This window comes from Pyricularia oryzae, chromosome 5, assembly GCF_000002495.2.
Source record: "Pyricularia oryzae 70-15 chromosome 5, whole genome shotgun sequence".
Lineage (NCBI taxonomy): Eukaryota > Fungi > Ascomycota > Sordariomycetes > Magnaporthales > Pyriculariaceae > Pyricularia > Pyricularia oryzae.
The window spans coordinates 144,773-161,091 of record NC_017852.1 but is presented as its reverse complement, the minus strand read 5'-3'; the positions used below and the strand labels follow the sequence as shown (position 1 = coordinate 161,091).

Sequence of the window (16,319 nt, the reverse complement as noted above, 5' to 3'; positions counted from 1 at the left end):
TCCCTTGTAAAGGGACCTGCAATGCCGAGGACACCGCCAACCTGTACCTACACCACGTATGGAAACTACACGGGTTGCCCCTGACGATAGTTTCGGATAGAGGCACCCAATTCGTGTCGAAGTTTTGGAAACACCTGACAACCCGTTTGAAAATCGACAGCCTGCTATCCACTGCTCACCACCCCGAGACTGACGGACAGACCGAGCGTTTTAACGCGTCCCTGGAACAATATTTGAGAGCTTATGTGGCCTACCTGCAAGATGATTGGGAAAGTTGGCTTCCCCTCGCCGAATTCACAGCCAACTCCCACAAGTCCGAGACCACCGGAACCTCCCCGTTTTACGCGACTTACGGATTCCATCCCCGCATGGGATTCGAGCCGGTACCCCTGAACCAGCCTTTGCCCGCCCAGCGGGATGCCGAAAAGCTAGCCGCCCGAATGGAAGCCATTCTGGAACAAGCCCGCGCCGAAATGACCGCCGCCCAAGCCCGTTACGAAGAACAGGCGAACCGACACCGTACCCCGGCCCGCCGGCTTACCGTCGGCCAATATGTATGGTTAGACGCACGGAACATCCAGACCGCCCGCCCGCAGAAGAAACTGGATTGGAAGAACTTGGGACCCTTCCGAATTTCTGAAGTGATTAGCCCGTACGCCTACCGTTTGGACCTGCCGTCGTCTATGAGAGTACACCCTGTTTTCAATATAAACCGACTAAAACCTGCTGACGTTGAGCCCCTGCCGGGCCAACAACCTGCACCGCCACCCCATTTGGAAGTGGAAGGTGAGAGAGAATACGAAGTCGAAGAGATCCTCGACTCCTTTTGGGAAACCCGCGGCCGAGGAGGCCGCCGGCTGAAATATATCGTCCGTTGGGCTGGATATAGCGAACCCACGACTGAACCTGCCGATTACCTGGAAAACGCTGCTCAATTGGTAAAGAATTTCCACCGTCGATACCCCCATAAGCCCGGGCCCCGGCCGTGACGGAGCTCGGCCTGGAAGGGGGGAATACTGTCACAGACCTGAAGGACAGCCACTGGGCTGTCGCTTAGTCATGACCCCTGTCACGTGAAGGCGCGAGGGCCGAGCGCCTCGCGCGCGTATATCTACGCGAAATCTCTGCAGTCTCCGATATGTAGCTCCTCGAGCTACGTCTTCGTCAACAACCACCTGCTACCCTGTACCTGGAAGACTAGATAGCCAATATACTCTGTCCTGTTACCTGATCGCCCGCACCTACCTGTCCGCCCTGCCTGCCCGTGACACATTGGGAAAATCGAATTCCAAATAAAATTGGAATCCGGAAAAAGCAATTTTAGGGATATTTTAAGAAAAATTTCGGCTGGTCGCCGCCGTTTTTCCTGCTTTGCCTTTTTACGTTCCACCCGATCCAATTTTTCCAAATTGTTAATATTACGACAGACCGCCTTTATTATTTTTTTAAATTATATTTTTTTTTATTTGCGCAAACGAAGGATTTTTTCCTCCGCCGTTTCCAATTTAAATTCGAATTTCGAATATTGAGCCGCGATTTTATATAATTATTCCCGCGAAATACCCATTATATTATATCGCGAACGACCGAGGCGGACGTATTCGATATAACGAAAGGAATTACGAAGCGATACAGTGCATTTTGCAATTTTTTGCGATTTGTAAGCAGAATAAAAAGGTATTTTAACCGCCGAAAAAAGAAGTACAAAAAGTAAATCGTTGCGACGAGCGGTGGAAGAGCGACCGCGAGATTTGTTAATTCGATTAAATATGGCGCAAAACAATTAATAAAAAAGGAATAAAACCAAAAGATAAGAATTAGGGGAATACGGATTATTTAAAGGCCAAAGGGATTTGGCCAAAGGAAAGGAAATTTGATGTTACGACCAAATAAGTTGGGCCAGCACCAAGGAGGCCAGGTGGGGTTATACCCTTTTTGACGATATTCGCCAAAAAGAATTACCGACCGGCGGGAAAGGATTATATAAGGGGAAAAAATACGTAATATTACGTAATTGCCAAAAAAGGGATATAATTAATATGTCGCATATTAATTATAGCAGAATAAATAATATGTCGGTTATGGAATATATTAAGCATATTACGTCGAGGGATATAATTTATATAAGGTACGTTTATTACCATATAAATAAATTCGATTTTAGGATTGTTTAGCAGCAATTAAATTTTAGTTAACTTTAATATTTATTTGAGAACGATTATAATTTCACCCCCAGTTATTGAGAACCCCAGTTACCCAGTTAGACGTTCAGTTGCTTCAACCCACTGTACTTTACCCTAAGAACAGGCTACCCCGATACCTTGATCGTAACAATTATACTTTGGATTAAGATTAAAGTTTCTCCACATGGGCAGATAGATCTGCTGAAACTCCCTGCCCGGTTTTACCCACGACTAAAACGTTACAAAGGGCGGCAATTTGCGTCCCGGTGCAGACAGGCGTCTCCCCCCGAGGCCTAAATATAACCAACCCTATTACAAATTATACACCGAGGGTCAGGGGTCGCATCGCCCCGTAGCGCCCAACCGGACCTGGTTTACCGCAGCCTGGAAGAGGTTGCACTGCACACTGTGGGTACAGATTCGTATCAAGATTTCTTTGGAGAATATTAATACAATGCAGGCACGTTATGCGGTATGAGGAACGAGTTTCGAGTTGTCGTCGTTTTCTTTTTTCTTTCTTTTTTTCTGCTTCCTTGCAGTGCCAGAGCGTACGTGGTATGCGTCACGTCTTCGATTCTGTGCGCAGGATGATCCTGCCAGCGATGCCGATTAACGTAGCTTTGCAAGCTACCGCCGACAAGGACTCCGCTTGGGGAATTGCTGCACGACCACGACACCGCAGCCGCTACCGTCAAATAGCAGAAATTTGAGAGCTCACGACTGGGGTCGCGCGAAACCTTTGTAGTTCTGTGAGCACCGCAGCTCTTTGGCTGGGCGGGTGGTCCGGGTTGCCTGCCCATAATCCCACCGAAATGCTACGTCTAGGGGGCCCACAACGAACAGCCCCGAGTAATCTGCAAACGCCATATGAATGGAATTATCGAGGCAACAGAGACAAACGGCGCATTTCGAGTTTTTGTAGCTTTTGGGAACAATCCACAAACAAAGTCTACAAGCCTTCGCCGGGCTTTGCGCGTCACACCCCCATTAACCGCAAGGCAATGAGCTGCACATGGCGCAGAGATGCAAGAGCAACAGACGCGCCAATCCGTCTACTCTGCGTGCCGAGTCTTCCGTGGCCGACGAGAACGTGCGAGTCAGACTGCCGGGGTGCGGATAACTGGCTCCAGAAGGGCCATTCTGACACTTTTAAATGTTGCTTTATTTTGGTGTTGGGTGTTGGGGTCGATAATCTTGTCTCCAACCGATACTTGCTCACCTCACGGTCGATGGATCGGAACTTGGCTTTTGTAAAGAGTCATGATAATTCACGTCGCCGGTCACGAATGCATTCGGGTGCAGCACTGGTGGGCGCGTGCTTTTATTGCCGGATGAATAGCCCATTGCCTCTATCCACTGTCTCGCTCAAGCCACTCAAAGCTGGGTGGCATTGCCATCTGGCTCGAACAAGTCACATGCGCTCACCCGGCCAACCTCTCTCTCCGACTTCTGACCAAACTCTACTATACAGAAAGTGCAGACCGGCGAGGTTTGTCCCCACTAGTGCTTACACCCTTGCCGCTGCAGCTTTCCTCGACGACCTAATCATAGTAAATACCCAGGATACACGTGGAATAAATACCCAATCCCTCGGTGAAGAGCGTGTCCGGGGGGCGGCAACAAGACAAGGATGGCGAACCGAACGCATCCACGCCACGAGTCCATGACAAAGAGATTACGCGCCGTCGCCGACAAACTGCCATTGGGGTGGTTGGGTGAATATTCTGCGGCCAAGGAAACCCCGCGAGGCAGGGATTCCCCATGCTACCCAAAACCACCTTTAATTGACCCAAGTGTGCCAGCCCCGGATGCCTGCCCTGTGACGGCCAACCACATCAACCTGCAAACGAAGATCAATCCTTTGTGCGCTGCACCACGTAGGAGGATTGTTTCAAGGCAGCCAGCCTCACAATAGAGCCCCGGAAATGCTGGAAAATCAGGTCTTTGAGCTTAAAATTCCAGCCTGGATTGCTAGATCATCTGGATTTCGGCCTAGTCATGCGTAGTTTGTTATAGTTCCTTCTCGTCCTATTTATACATCAGGTGATAATCTTATTAATCCTGAAAAATAAAGCGAGAATAGCCTTCACCACCATAAAAAAACCAAACCAAACCAATGAATTCGGCCGAGCCGATATCGCTTTTTGCACATAGATATAAAGCCCAACAAACTCGGTTGGATAATGTGTGCTAGACTCCAGCGACAACAACCAGAAGAGCCTCTCGTTCCACCCACGTCGTCCAGCGAAACATGGCCGACTTTGTCAACCACGCACTCGACGGCGAGTCTCGAGTGGCAGAGATCTACTCCGCCGTGATAATATGCTTGACAGCGGTTACGGTGGTTGTCTTGGCCCGGGTAAACAAAAACCATTCTCGGCTTTCCTTGTTCACCCCTGGCAATGCTAACAAATTCCCACTACGGGTCAGATTTACACGCGTCTGTTTGTGGTTAGGACGTTCGGCCTGGACGATTGGACCGCTGCAATATCGCTTCCATTCACAGTCGCTTGTGGCGTCGTAGTTGGCGTTAGTGAGTAATGTCGCGGCTTTACTCGAATTTGAGGATTAACAGACTAACACGTATTGTCCAGATATCAAATATGGTTCTGGAAGACACATTTGGACGGTATCCATTGACGACCAAAGACAGTATCTCATCGTAAGTTGGTCGACAAGCTAAACTTGACCAGCTCATATACAGTGTACTAATGCTGTGGTTAGAACTTTTATTTGAGCATTGTTTTATACAACATCTCCCTCCTTTTCACCAAAGCCTCTTTCCTTTTGCAATATTACCGCGTATTGGCTACAACCAAAGCCATGAAGCGATTGTACATGGGCTTTTTCATCGCCATCGTGTTTGTGTACATTGTTTTCCTTTTCTTGGCCATATTTCCTTGTATTCCAGTAAGTAAAAACCACACCTCAGCCAGGCTGTATCGACGTACTGTTGGTACAGCTGCTAATATTGATTGCAAACAGATTTCGGACTTTTGGTCATTTTCCGACAGTCCAAACTGCCTTCCGGTAGGTAAACACGCCATGCCTAGACAACCTCACAGTCTATTTTGAAAAAATGGTCCCTTTTATCCAACGTTTGCTAATTCAACGCCGTGAAAAAAGAACCTTCCATCATTCTACGCCCAAGCAGTAACCAATATCGTCAGCGATCTCGCCATCTTCTTCCTCCCATTACCGGCTCTCTGGAAGCTCCACATCAACGGGCCCCAAAAGCTGGTGCTCCTGAGCATCTTCTCCCTCGGCCTGTTCGCGTGCATCATCTCCATCATCCGCCTCACGTTCCTCGCCGACAGCCCCGACATAACCTGGGACAACGCCAGCGCGTCCGCCTGGTCGACGGCCGAGGTTTGCATCGCGCTGATATGCGCCTCGCTGCCGTCGCTCCGGCCCATCGTCGGCGGCATCCTGCCCCGGCTCGCGTCGTCGTTTGGCAAAAGCACCACGGCGCGCAGCGCGACCCGCAAGGGCACCAGCCGGCTCCAGACGGTCACCACGGTCACGTCGCGAAAGGCGCCGACTTTGTATCCGGACCTCGAGGGGAGCGTCGAGCGGCTGAACAGCAACGAGGGCAGCGAGGGTGCTCCTGCGCGCTCCCAGACGTTCCTCGATGATGGCAGCGACCACAATGGCTTTGCGATGACTGATATGGCCAAGTCGGCCGCGCCGCCGCATAACCGCATCTGACGTCAGGGGCGGAGCAAAGTGCCCGATGGGACGAGGGGAATCATCCCAATAGGGCCAATACATCTCAATACAACATGGTTTAGCCCAGGACTGAATAGTATGGCAACGGACGCGAGAGTGGTGGCTTACAGCACACCGATGAAGATGTGCGACGCTCTGTTAATCATGGAACAACCGAGCTGGCCTATCCTCCATTTAATTTGAACATCCTTCTAGTCACATAGTCAAGTTCTCTCTTGTGCTGTCAACAACGCCTGTGTACAGCAGCCAGACTCTCGGCCTAGGAACACGAATGTGTCCTAGCTTTGAGTATTCTTGACTAGGGCCGTCGCCGATACAACGCTGAACTTGGCACCTTAAAAAGCCTGCGCGATTGTTCGTCTCCTTGAACAACATCGACAGGCGATTCCTGCCTTGTCCAGTACCCGATCGCTCGGAATGTTGTGGTCCCTCGCCAGTGCAACCACCCGCACCCCGTCCGGTCCGACTGGTGCGGTGCATCCTCCGCCGCACTCATCGGACCCGGTTGCTGCAATCCGTCCTGCAAGCAGGGCCTTTCAAAGCCAGCCGGGCCACGTGTTCCCCGCTCATAGCAACACGGTCCGTCCCGGGGCTCCTGTCACTAGCAGCACCCGGCATATGCCACCAACTTCCACCACCGCACCTCTCACCACGACTTGGTCGCCGTCATCACCGATGGAACCACCACCAACGTAGCCCTGGCCCCTATGTTCCGGGCGAACATGTGCGGATCGAACCCACTCCGCCGACCAACCTTGCACTAGCTACTATGGATTGTGATGGTGATCCACCGGTGATGCACGTGGCTTCCAGCCGCGCGGCAGAGCTATAATTGATGAAGCAGTGTCGGCCCAGCAAGCTCGCCGGTATTTCCGCTGTATGTTTACTTTTTGGGAGAACTATTCTTTCTTGTTCTTGACGGTTATTGAGAATCTGGAGCAGTCTTATTCCAGGTTCCAGCCTACCTTGTAGATGGTAACTAACTTGATCAAATGCCTGTGGCCGAAGACTTGACAAGCTTTCCGTCTCCAGGACATCCCGACTGATCATATTTAGAATGGCCATTTATGCCCATGGTGACACTCGCGACCGAAATTCAGGGCCGCTCTCACCCGTACCTGGTCCCTTGTTTGGCTCTGGGGAGGCCCGAGGTGGTTGAATCATGGTCTCTTTCTGGGTGACGCTTTTGTCTCGCAGCTCCCTGAACCTACGATTGGACTCGATCTTCATGCCTCTCGAACCAGTGACGGGTGGCACCCAGAACAAGCTCCCACCCATCAACCGTGTTTTCTCGACAGCCCCAACCTCAGCTTCTCAGAACCACAAACGAATGATTGGAGGCGGGCTTCTCGGCCAGAAACGGCAGCACTTGCGCCGGTTGACCGCGTGGTGCAAACAAATCCCCCATACATGGGGCCTTGGCGTCGCAGCAACTGCCAACAACAACACCCTGAGGATATTTGGATAAAGGGACAGAGAAGCTGAGTCCAGCTTGCCGCAGCTCACGCAGACAAAGAGGCTCCAGAGTTCCGTGTCAAGACGCACAGCCATTTCACTCCATGGCGACTGCGGTGGTTGACGCCAGAATCATGTCGGGTACAGCTTATTGCATATCACAGGACTCTCTTTCATTAGATACTTGTGGTAATATGATTGAATGCATTAGAGTTGATTAATTAATTGAGACCGAATCCAATATTAATCGGGGTGTGATGCGACTCTGATCAAGACTCGTTCTAACCCAACTACCAACCCCCCAAGCTCACGCACAGGTTCCATTGACAGCAACGACGTCGCTCGCCACGTTGACCTGAGGGGCCCTACCACCGCCGATGGACTGGACCTGCACAAAGGCCTGCGCGCCCTGGACGTAGGCGACGGTCTCAAAGTCCATCTTGGCGACGTCGAGCATCTTGGTCAGACCGGTCGAGTTGCCGGCGGACTGGCCGGCAAACAGGCTCCAGCCGGTGACCTCGGTGGCGCCGTTCCAGCTGGCGTGGATGCGGGTCATCTGGCCGCGGACGGGGTCCGAGGTCAGGCAGGCGGCGACCTTGGGCTTGGTGTTGGGGTAGCCGTGCCACTCGGAGCGGAAGGCGCGGTACGACGCGCTGCCGAACTGCATGGTGAAGATGCAGGTGCCGGCCGAGTCGAACTCCTTGATCACGGGCAGGATGCCGTACGACATGAGCCAGTGGCCGTTGGCGTTGTTGCCCAGCGCCGACAGCGAGCCGCCCGCGTAGGTGCTCTGCGGGTTGAAGGCGTCCGAGAGCCGGAGCATCTCCGTCACCGTCTTCTTCTGCAGGTCCACCGCGAGCTGCACGCCGTACGACGTGTTGAACTCCCCGCCCTGCCAGTTGGCGTTGTCGACCAGGTGGAGGATCAGGGACGAGTTGGTCTGGTAGGCCACTCGGGCGTCGTGCTGCCAGCTAAAGGTGGTGTTGGGGCCCATAGTGAAATCCTGGTGCTTCTGAACCGTGTTGTTGGTGCCCTATATTTTTTGTCTCATTGTTAAAACTTGAAATTCCATTCCAAAAGACTGCCACGACCCACGAGGGATTTTAATTTTTCTCAACTTACATGGATCTGCCACGTCACGGTGCCGTTCTTCGACAGGTGGTAGATGGTCGAAAAGTGGCGAAGAGAAAAGATGTAACCGTCGTCGACCGCCTGCACGCTGTTCATGTGGTACGGGTCCCACGGCGAGGACGAGTTGCCCCAGCCAGCGATGCTGCCAAACGGCAGGGCTCGCGAGTCGGTCTGCGGGATCGCATCCTGGTGCTCCGACGCCCACCACTTGAACAAGACCTTGTTGGTGTAGACGTCGATCTCGAAAACGCCACAGTCGACAAAGTAGCCATCCTTTGCGCCGCCCACCGCGCTCAAGTCCACCGGGCCCCGGGGCAGGGCGGCGGTGACCACGGCGGTTCCCTTGTCGGTCAAGTAGGCCTCGTGCGAGTCGATGTACGAGGGCTGGTCGGTTCCAAAGTCCGGGTCTTGGAGCAAGACGTTGTGGATCATCTCGTACGAGTCGTCAAAGACGAGGAGAGAGCCGTAGGCTTGGATGGCGCCCTTGGCTGTACCGTTCCACGCCACCATGACGGGCTTCCCCTTCAAGGTGGCAGGGGTCAGGTTCGTCGCGCTTCCATTGCCGCCGGCCCAGAGCACGGAGCCCGTGGGGGAGACGATCAGGGCTCCGCCTTTCTGGTTCTGAATGGCCATAAAGATGGCGCCCTCGCCGGTCGCGCCCGTCGCGTTTGTCTTGAACGCGGGAGGCTAAATCGTCGGCTCCGTGAGGAAGGTTGTTACGACCAGACAGTTGGGCCGGTACCAGAGAGGCCAGGTGGGGTCACACCCCTCCTAACGACACTCGCCCAGAAGAAATACCGACCGGCAAAACAACGATTACCTAAAAATAAGGCCACGAAATTTCACGTAACCTTACGTGACGGCCAAGGGAATGGATCTCTATAATTTGTAAAATTTCAATTAAAAATTATAAATTAAACAAATTAAAAAAAATCACATTTGGAATATAGTTTATATAAGGCACGTTTATTACCATATAAATAAATTCGATTTTAAAATTGTTTAGCAACAATTAAATTTTAATTAATTTTAATATTTATTTAAAAACGATTATAATTTTACCCCCAATTATTAAAAACCCCAATTACCCAATTAAACGTTTAATTGTTTTAACCCATTATATTTTATTATAAAAATAAATTATCCGATATTTTAATTATAATATTTTAATTGCTTTTATTTAATATTTTATTTTAAAATATACCGAGCAATATTACCGATAATATATTTTCCCAATTTTTTAAAAATAATACTTCCAATACCCCGGTTACGAATAGTAAAACGGCCCAAAAAACCCCTATTCGGTCCAAAAACAATAACGATAATAATAACGAAAAAACCAATTCCGTAAATAAATTATTTAAACCAACCAAAAATTCCACGAACAAACGTTCCGCGCAACCCAATTTCAAAAAAATTCCAGATTTTCCAAACTAATATTAATATTATTTTAATTCTTTTTAATAGGCGCGAAAAATTCAAATTTAACCCCCCAATTATATTTAATAATATACATGGACAATTTAAAAGGTATTTTATATAAATACGTATTTACCAAATATTTTATTTGGAAATTTTCCGTAACGAAATAAAAAAAATGGTATACGCGGTTACTTTTTTTCGAAAACGAGTTTTATTTTAATTCGAACCCCTATTGCAAAAATGGCTTAATATACCCCCCGAAAAACGACGCCAAAAAATTACCGACATTTTTTAATTTTCGCAAAATATAAACGCATTTTCCGTTCTTTATTTTAAAAATTCGATAAAAAATAATAAACCGAACGAAATTTGGCCAATTTACGACAAACCAAATTAACCTTTGTTTATATAACCGAATTTAAAAAATTAATAATAAAATTGGATATAACCGAAAAAACCAAAATCCTCCAATTTTACTAAAAATTAAAATTAAAAATAAAAAACGAAATATCCAAATTCGACCGACCCAAGGATTTTTTCAAATATATCGAATTTATTATTAAATTTAATAATTAAATTTACGAACGCCGACAGGAAAAACAAAACGGACAGCGAATATTTATTACCTCGATTCGATAAACTAATACGGAACGCAAATACCAATATTTTTAATTTATATATTATAAAAATAATAATGGATAACAGCAACCCCGTTATATAACGCCCCAAACCTATAATATAATTTATAATATTTATAATAAACCTATGGATTTTAATACTATATAATATAAAAAGCCCCGTAAAAACCCCAAAAACGGCAAATGTTTTAAATGCGATAAAACAGGGTATATCGCCAAAAATTGCCCGAAAAACCAGAAAAACATCCCTAATTTTAAGGGCAAAACCGAAAAACCACGAAAATTTAATATTACCAATTACCAGCAATTACGGCCTAACCAATATAATATAATAAATTGAATTACCTGTTATAATAATAATTATATAACCCATAATAATTCCAAAATCGACGCAAACCGGTACCTACAAAAACCCCGAAATATTCGAACCCTAATAATAAAAAACCGAATATTTATAAAAATAAAATAACTAATAAATTTACACCGACGGAAAACCCAGTTACCCGAATTTACGGATTTGGACGCCTTAGGAAAATTAAATAAAAAACCTTTGGAATAAACCTATTATATTAAAACAACCAATTAATTTTTAATATAAAAATTAAACGAGGATTTAAAAAAAAAATCCAACGAAAAAAAAATTATATTTTCGAACTAATATAACGTAATAAAAAAAATAACCCCTATATATATAAAAAAACATATTTATTTATATCGAAACGATTAATTAATATAATTTCCCGAATTATTATTGCAAACGCAAATCCGAGATTTTACGGGATTAATTAATGCAATTTTTGGAAATTACCCGATTTTGGATACCAAATACTTTTAATACGCAAAAATCTTTTGGGCAAAATATTTCCAAAACAATTGTAAATTCCATTTAAATAGGAAAATAATCCACAATTTTTTCCCACGACGATGTAAAATAACAGGCATTTATAAAATATATACCACAACCGACCTACCAAATTGGAAAATTAAAATAAAATTTAATATTAAACCAGCCGTAATTTTTACGCCTAACGATAATTATTTTATAATATATTGCAATTAAAAACAATTTCCATAATACAAATGCACCCGAAACGTATATAAAATATATATATTAACCAAAACCCAGGCCTGGTACGAATAAAAATTACGGCAATTAAAATTTGCACCAATAACCAAAATTATATAAAACCCCAACGTATAAAATAACGAAATAACCACGAACGTACGTAAAACACCCGTGCCAACAAAACACCCATTTAATTTAATCGAAACGAAAAATAACCGCATATCCAAAAATAAAAAAAACAAAGACCCACGACGCAAATCCAGCAAATTAAAAAATTAAAACAGCCAAACGGTACAGGGTACCGAACGGCAATAATAAAAACGGAATAAAAAACCCTAAACGTTATATAAAATATTATAATAATATATAAATATATATTTTTTAATATATAATTCGATAATAAATTTATATAAACATTCCTCAATAATAAAATATAAAACAATTAACGTGGTTCATCAGGACCCCGGACATATCAGGACCCCGGACATTTTTCAACCCAGTTTCATCCTTTATTTTCCACACGTGTTCTTTCCCCCAACAGTAATGGAATCATCAAATTGCGAAGCGCGAATCATTCTTGCTCTAAATGAGCTCCGATCAAGCAAAAAGAAAAGCATACGAAAGGTTGCATTAATATATAATGTCCCAAAATCGACACTACACGACAGAATAAACGGCATCGCTTCTTTGGCCAATCGTCGGCCAGGCAACCAAAAGCTAACGGAAAGGGAAGAGGAAGTAATTGTCCAGTATATACTGGACCTGGATTCCCGAGGGTTTCCAGCCCAGATCGCTGATGTGGCCGCAATGGCCGATCATCTTCTCGCTGCGCGGGACGCGCGACCGGTCGGCAAGCAATGGGCTTATCGCTTCGTACAACGACGCACAGAATTAAAAACGCGTTTTTCTCGCGCTTACGATTTCCAAAGAGCTCTTTGCGAAGATCCTGACGCGTTAAACGCGTGGTTTCAATTGGTGGCCAATATGAGGGCCAAATATGGCATCCAAGACTGCGACATGTACAACTTCGACGAAACCGGCTTTATGATGGGCCAGATTTGCGCTGGAATGGTCGTAACTGGGTCCGAAAGACGCGGAAGAAGGAAAAAAGTACAGCCTGGCAATCGAGAATGGGCGACTGCAATTTGTTGCATCAGTGGCGACGGTTACGATATACCCCCGTATATCATCGTCAAAGGCTTTTACCATTTGTCCAATTGGTATACAGAAGGCGGTCTTCCGGACACGTGGCGCCTCAAACCCACCGTTAATGGATGGACCGACAACGAGACTGGCCTCGACTGGGTTCAGCATTTCGACAACCATACAAAATCGCGGACAAAAGGCGTATATCGGATGTTAGTGCTCGATGGGCACGGCAGTCATCGATCCCCTGAATTCGAGGGCTATTGCAAAGATCACAATATTATTCCACTTTACCTGCCTGCTCATTCATCTCATTTAACCCAGCCACTTGATGTCGGAGTGTTTAACGTCCTTAAGCGGGCGTACGGTCAAAAAATTAACGACTTTATCCGGGCCCACATCACTAACATCAGCAAAGTCGACTTCTTTTTGGCTTTTGCAGCGGCTTACAAAAAGTCAATGACAAAAGAAAATATGGCCGGGGGTTTTCGAGGGGCGGGAATTATCCCCCATAGCCCGGAAATGGTCATATCTAAGCTGGATGTTAGGCTACGGACGCCGTCACCTAAAGAGCTTGATTTTTCCAGCACCGAAACCTGGGTCTCTCAAACACCGCACAACCCGACAGAAGCCGTTAATCAATCTACCCTTGTTAAAAGTCGAATCAACTGTCATCAGGGAAGCTCGCCAACGCCTATTTTTAATGCTGTAAAGCAGCTAGCAAAAGGGTTGGAGTCGATTGCTCATCGAACCACACTTTTGGAAGCGGAGAACCACAGCCTTCGGAAGGCCAACGAAGCGCTTAGCAAGCGGCGCAGGGCTCAAAAAACACGTATCCGCGAAGGAGGGTCATTTACCATACAAGAGGGTCAGAATTTGCTTCAATCAAATGGTGCCGATGGTCTAATATACGAAAAGAAAGATGAAAATGGGGAGGGGAGTAGTGCGCAGCCGGCGACTAAACGACGTTGCGGCAACTGCGGTAAACCTGGACATAATGCACGCACCTGTCAGGAGGATGCAGAAATGTCTGATGTACATATATCCGATTGCATTGAGGTAAATTGAACAACGCTGGCGTTGCAATTGAAATTGGAAGTAACGTTTGGCTCCACATCTCCGACCCCCCTAAAGTCCGGCCCCTAAAAATATCTACTCAGCCACGTCAACCCTTTGTTTTATTTTATAAATATCTAGACGAATTTTTCACTTTAGAACTTGATTTTTGAAGATTCTTGCTCCAAACTTTCCAATGAAACAGTACACTGAAAATCAGCTTCTTGCTGCCATTTCTGACATAAGAAATGGCAAATCAGTTCACAAAACCTCGCAAAAATGGGGTATTCCTCGGAGTACCCTTCACGATCGTTTAAAGGGGGCCCAGTCAATTCAACAAGCGAAAAGATCTTGTCAAAGGCTTTCACAGGAGCAGGAGACCTATTTGGCAGATTGGGTACTTGCGCAGGCCGCGTTAGGCCTTCCGCCAACGCATCAAGAACTACGCTATTTTGCGGAACGAATTCTTCAGGCCGCCGGAGAAAGAAAAAGCCTTGGGAAACATTGGGTTAGCCGTTTTATAGCCCGATATCCAATTTTGAGAACCCAAAGACCCCGGCGAATAGAAAATGCCCGGGTTAATGGGGCTACAACCGAGGTAATTAAATCTTGGTGGTCCTATTTGAAAAATCCCGTTGTCGATACTATAAAACCGGCCAACCGTTGGAATATGGACGAAACAGGTATAATGGAAGGCAAAGGATCTAATTGCCTGGTGTTAGGGCGTAATAAAATCCGGCCATTACAGCGAAAAGAGCCTGGAACGCGGGGTTGGACGAGCATAATCGAATGTGTATCAGCTACGGGGGCTGTTATACCTCCCCTCGTTATATTTAAGGGGAAAAACGTACAGCAACAATGGTTTCCAGCTGATTTAAGTCCTTTCGATACCTGGCAATTTCATGCAACCGAAAACGGGTGGACAAATCATGAAACAGGTATCGAATGGTTAAAAAAGGTGTTTATTCCGTATACCCAACCTTTAACCCCTGAAAAGCGGTTATTAGTTCTGGATGGCCATGGATCACATATAACGGACGAATTTATGCTTCTTTGCTTGCAAAACAATATTCAACTCCTATATTTACCCCCTCATTCGTCACACGTTCTTCAACCGTTGGATTTATCGGTTTTTGGGCCGTTAAAGGAAGCTTATCGACGTCACCTGGGATTTGTAAACCAGTTTTGCTGTTCAACGGTTGTTGGGAAACGAAACTTTCTACTTTGCTATCGAAAAGCCAGATCAAAAGCATTTATAGCAAAAACCATTCAATCTGGTTGGCGTACGACGGGGTTATGGCCGGTGAACTTGGCAAAACCACTTTTAAACCCTTTTTTGTTAGAAAATAGCAACGCCAACGTCGAAAAAGGTAAAAATAACGGCTTCCAAAGGGATAAAACACCGGAAAATCCAACCCAACAAATTAACGACCAGTCTTTACTTATTTGGAAAACCCCTAAAACGACCCGAGATATTCGACTTCAACTACAGGAAATTTCCCGGTCCGAAAAAAGTAACGCCACTTCACGGCTTTTGTTTGCAAAAGTCCAAAAAAGCTTCGAAACCAAGGATATCTTATTGGCTGAAGCTCAGCAAAAAATCAGTTTGTTAAACGCAAAATTGGAGGCGGTACGGCCGGTCAAAAGGAAAAGGGTGATTCCGGATCCCAACGAGCTTTTGGTCAGCAAAAAAAACGTTTATGAAGCACAGGAAAATAATAGGGACTGTTTAGAAGCTTTGAACGATGGAGAAGAGGTTAGCGAACCGGGAGAGCCTGACAATGATTGTATTATTGTGCGTTGATAGGTTTACATTTAAATCGGTTTATAAAAGGGGTATTTCGTCGTTACATTTTTCAAGGGGGCCGGACTTTAGGGGGGTCGGAGATGTGGAGCCCAACGTTAGTATTGTGCAGGAAAAGTGTCCGGGGTCCTGATATGTCCGGGGTCCTGATGAACCACGTTATATTTTATTAAAAATTGTAACGAAACGACGGATATTTTAATAATAAAAAAAAACCATATTAATTGCAAACCGTGGAAAAAAAGGCAGTTTTATACGGGAACGGTATTATCGAAATAAAGACCGTATATTTTTGGATGGAAAATTATAGTCGAAAAAAACAAATTATTTTAAATATTACGGAAATAAAGGACAAAAACGTAATATTAAAAATTCCTTGGTTTAAAAAAAATAACCCCCGGATAAGTTGGACAACCGGCCAAATTGTTACGATCAAGGTATCGGGGTAACCTGTTCTTAGGGTAAAGTACAGTGGGTTGAAGCAACTGAGCGTCTGACTGGGTAACTGGGGTTCTCAATGACTGGGGGTGAAGTTATGATCGTTCTCAAGTAAGTATTGAGGTTAACTAGAGTTTGATTGCTGCTAAGCAATCCTAGAATCGAATCTATCTACATGGTAATAAGCGTGCCTTATATAGACTATGTTCCGAATGTGATCTCCTTGATCTCACTGGATCAGTGAGATCACT

General features: G+C 45.9%; 4 protein-coding genes across 4 annotated transcripts; 2 read left to right on the top strand and 2 right to left on the bottom strand.

The window, feature by feature from the left end:
- Window positions 1-2,502: 2,502 nt before the first annotated feature.
- MGG_15434 (uncharacterized protein) lies at window positions 2,503-2,983 on the bottom strand (the record flags this gene model as incomplete). The annotated part of the gene is made up of 2 exons (XM_003717671.1): window positions 2,503-2,617; window positions 2,736-2,983. 2 exons carry the CDS (start codon window positions 2,981-2,983, stop codon window positions 2,503-2,505), a joined length of 363 nt encoding a protein of 120 aa, XP_003717719.1.
- Window positions 2,984-4,434: 1,451 nt separating this feature from the next.
- MGG_11006 (uncharacterized protein) lies at window positions 4,435-5,891 on the top strand (the record flags this gene model as incomplete). Its single annotated transcript, XM_003717670.1, has 6 exons — window positions 4,435-4,542; window positions 4,614-4,716; window positions 4,778-4,845; window positions 4,908-5,093; window positions 5,169-5,213; window positions 5,310-5,891. 6 exons carry the CDS (start codon window positions 4,435-4,437, stop codon window positions 5,889-5,891), a joined length of 1,092 nt encoding a protein of 363 aa, XP_003717718.1.
- A 1,183-nt stretch (window positions 5,892-7,074) lies between these two features.
- MGG_17305 (uncharacterized protein) lies at window positions 7,075-7,380 on the top strand (the record flags this gene model as incomplete). Its single annotated transcript, XM_003717669.1, has 1 exon — window positions 7,075-7,380. The coding sequence occupies one exon, from the start codon at window positions 7,075-7,077 to the stop codon at window positions 7,378-7,380; it is 306 nt and encodes a 101-aa protein (XP_003717717.1).
- Window positions 7,381-7,561: 181 nt separating this feature from the next.
- Window positions 7,562-9,214, bottom strand: MGG_11005 (uncharacterized protein). Its single transcript, XM_003717668.1, has 2 exons — window positions 8,490-9,214; window positions 7,562-8,400 (listed from the first exon to the last, which is right to left on the bottom strand). Exons 1-2 carry the CDS (start codon window positions 9,129-9,131, stop codon window positions 7,675-7,677), a joined length of 1,368 nt encoding a protein of 455 aa, XP_003717716.1. The 5' UTR covers window positions 9,132-9,214; the 3' UTR covers window positions 7,562-7,674.
- Window positions 9,215-16,319: the final 7,105 nt, after the last annotated feature.

What these genes read in the sequence shown, in the direction of transcription:
- MGG_11005 (XM_003717668.1), bottom strand. Translation starts at nt 9,131, where the DNA reads ATGGCCATTCAGAACCAGAAAGGCGGAGCCCTGATCGTCTCCCCCACG. An exon ending in CCGTGACGTGGCAGATCCAT is followed by an intron (nt 8,401 to 8,489) that starts GTAAGTTGAGAA and finishes CAAAAAATATAG; the next exon opens with GGCACCAACAACACGGTTCA.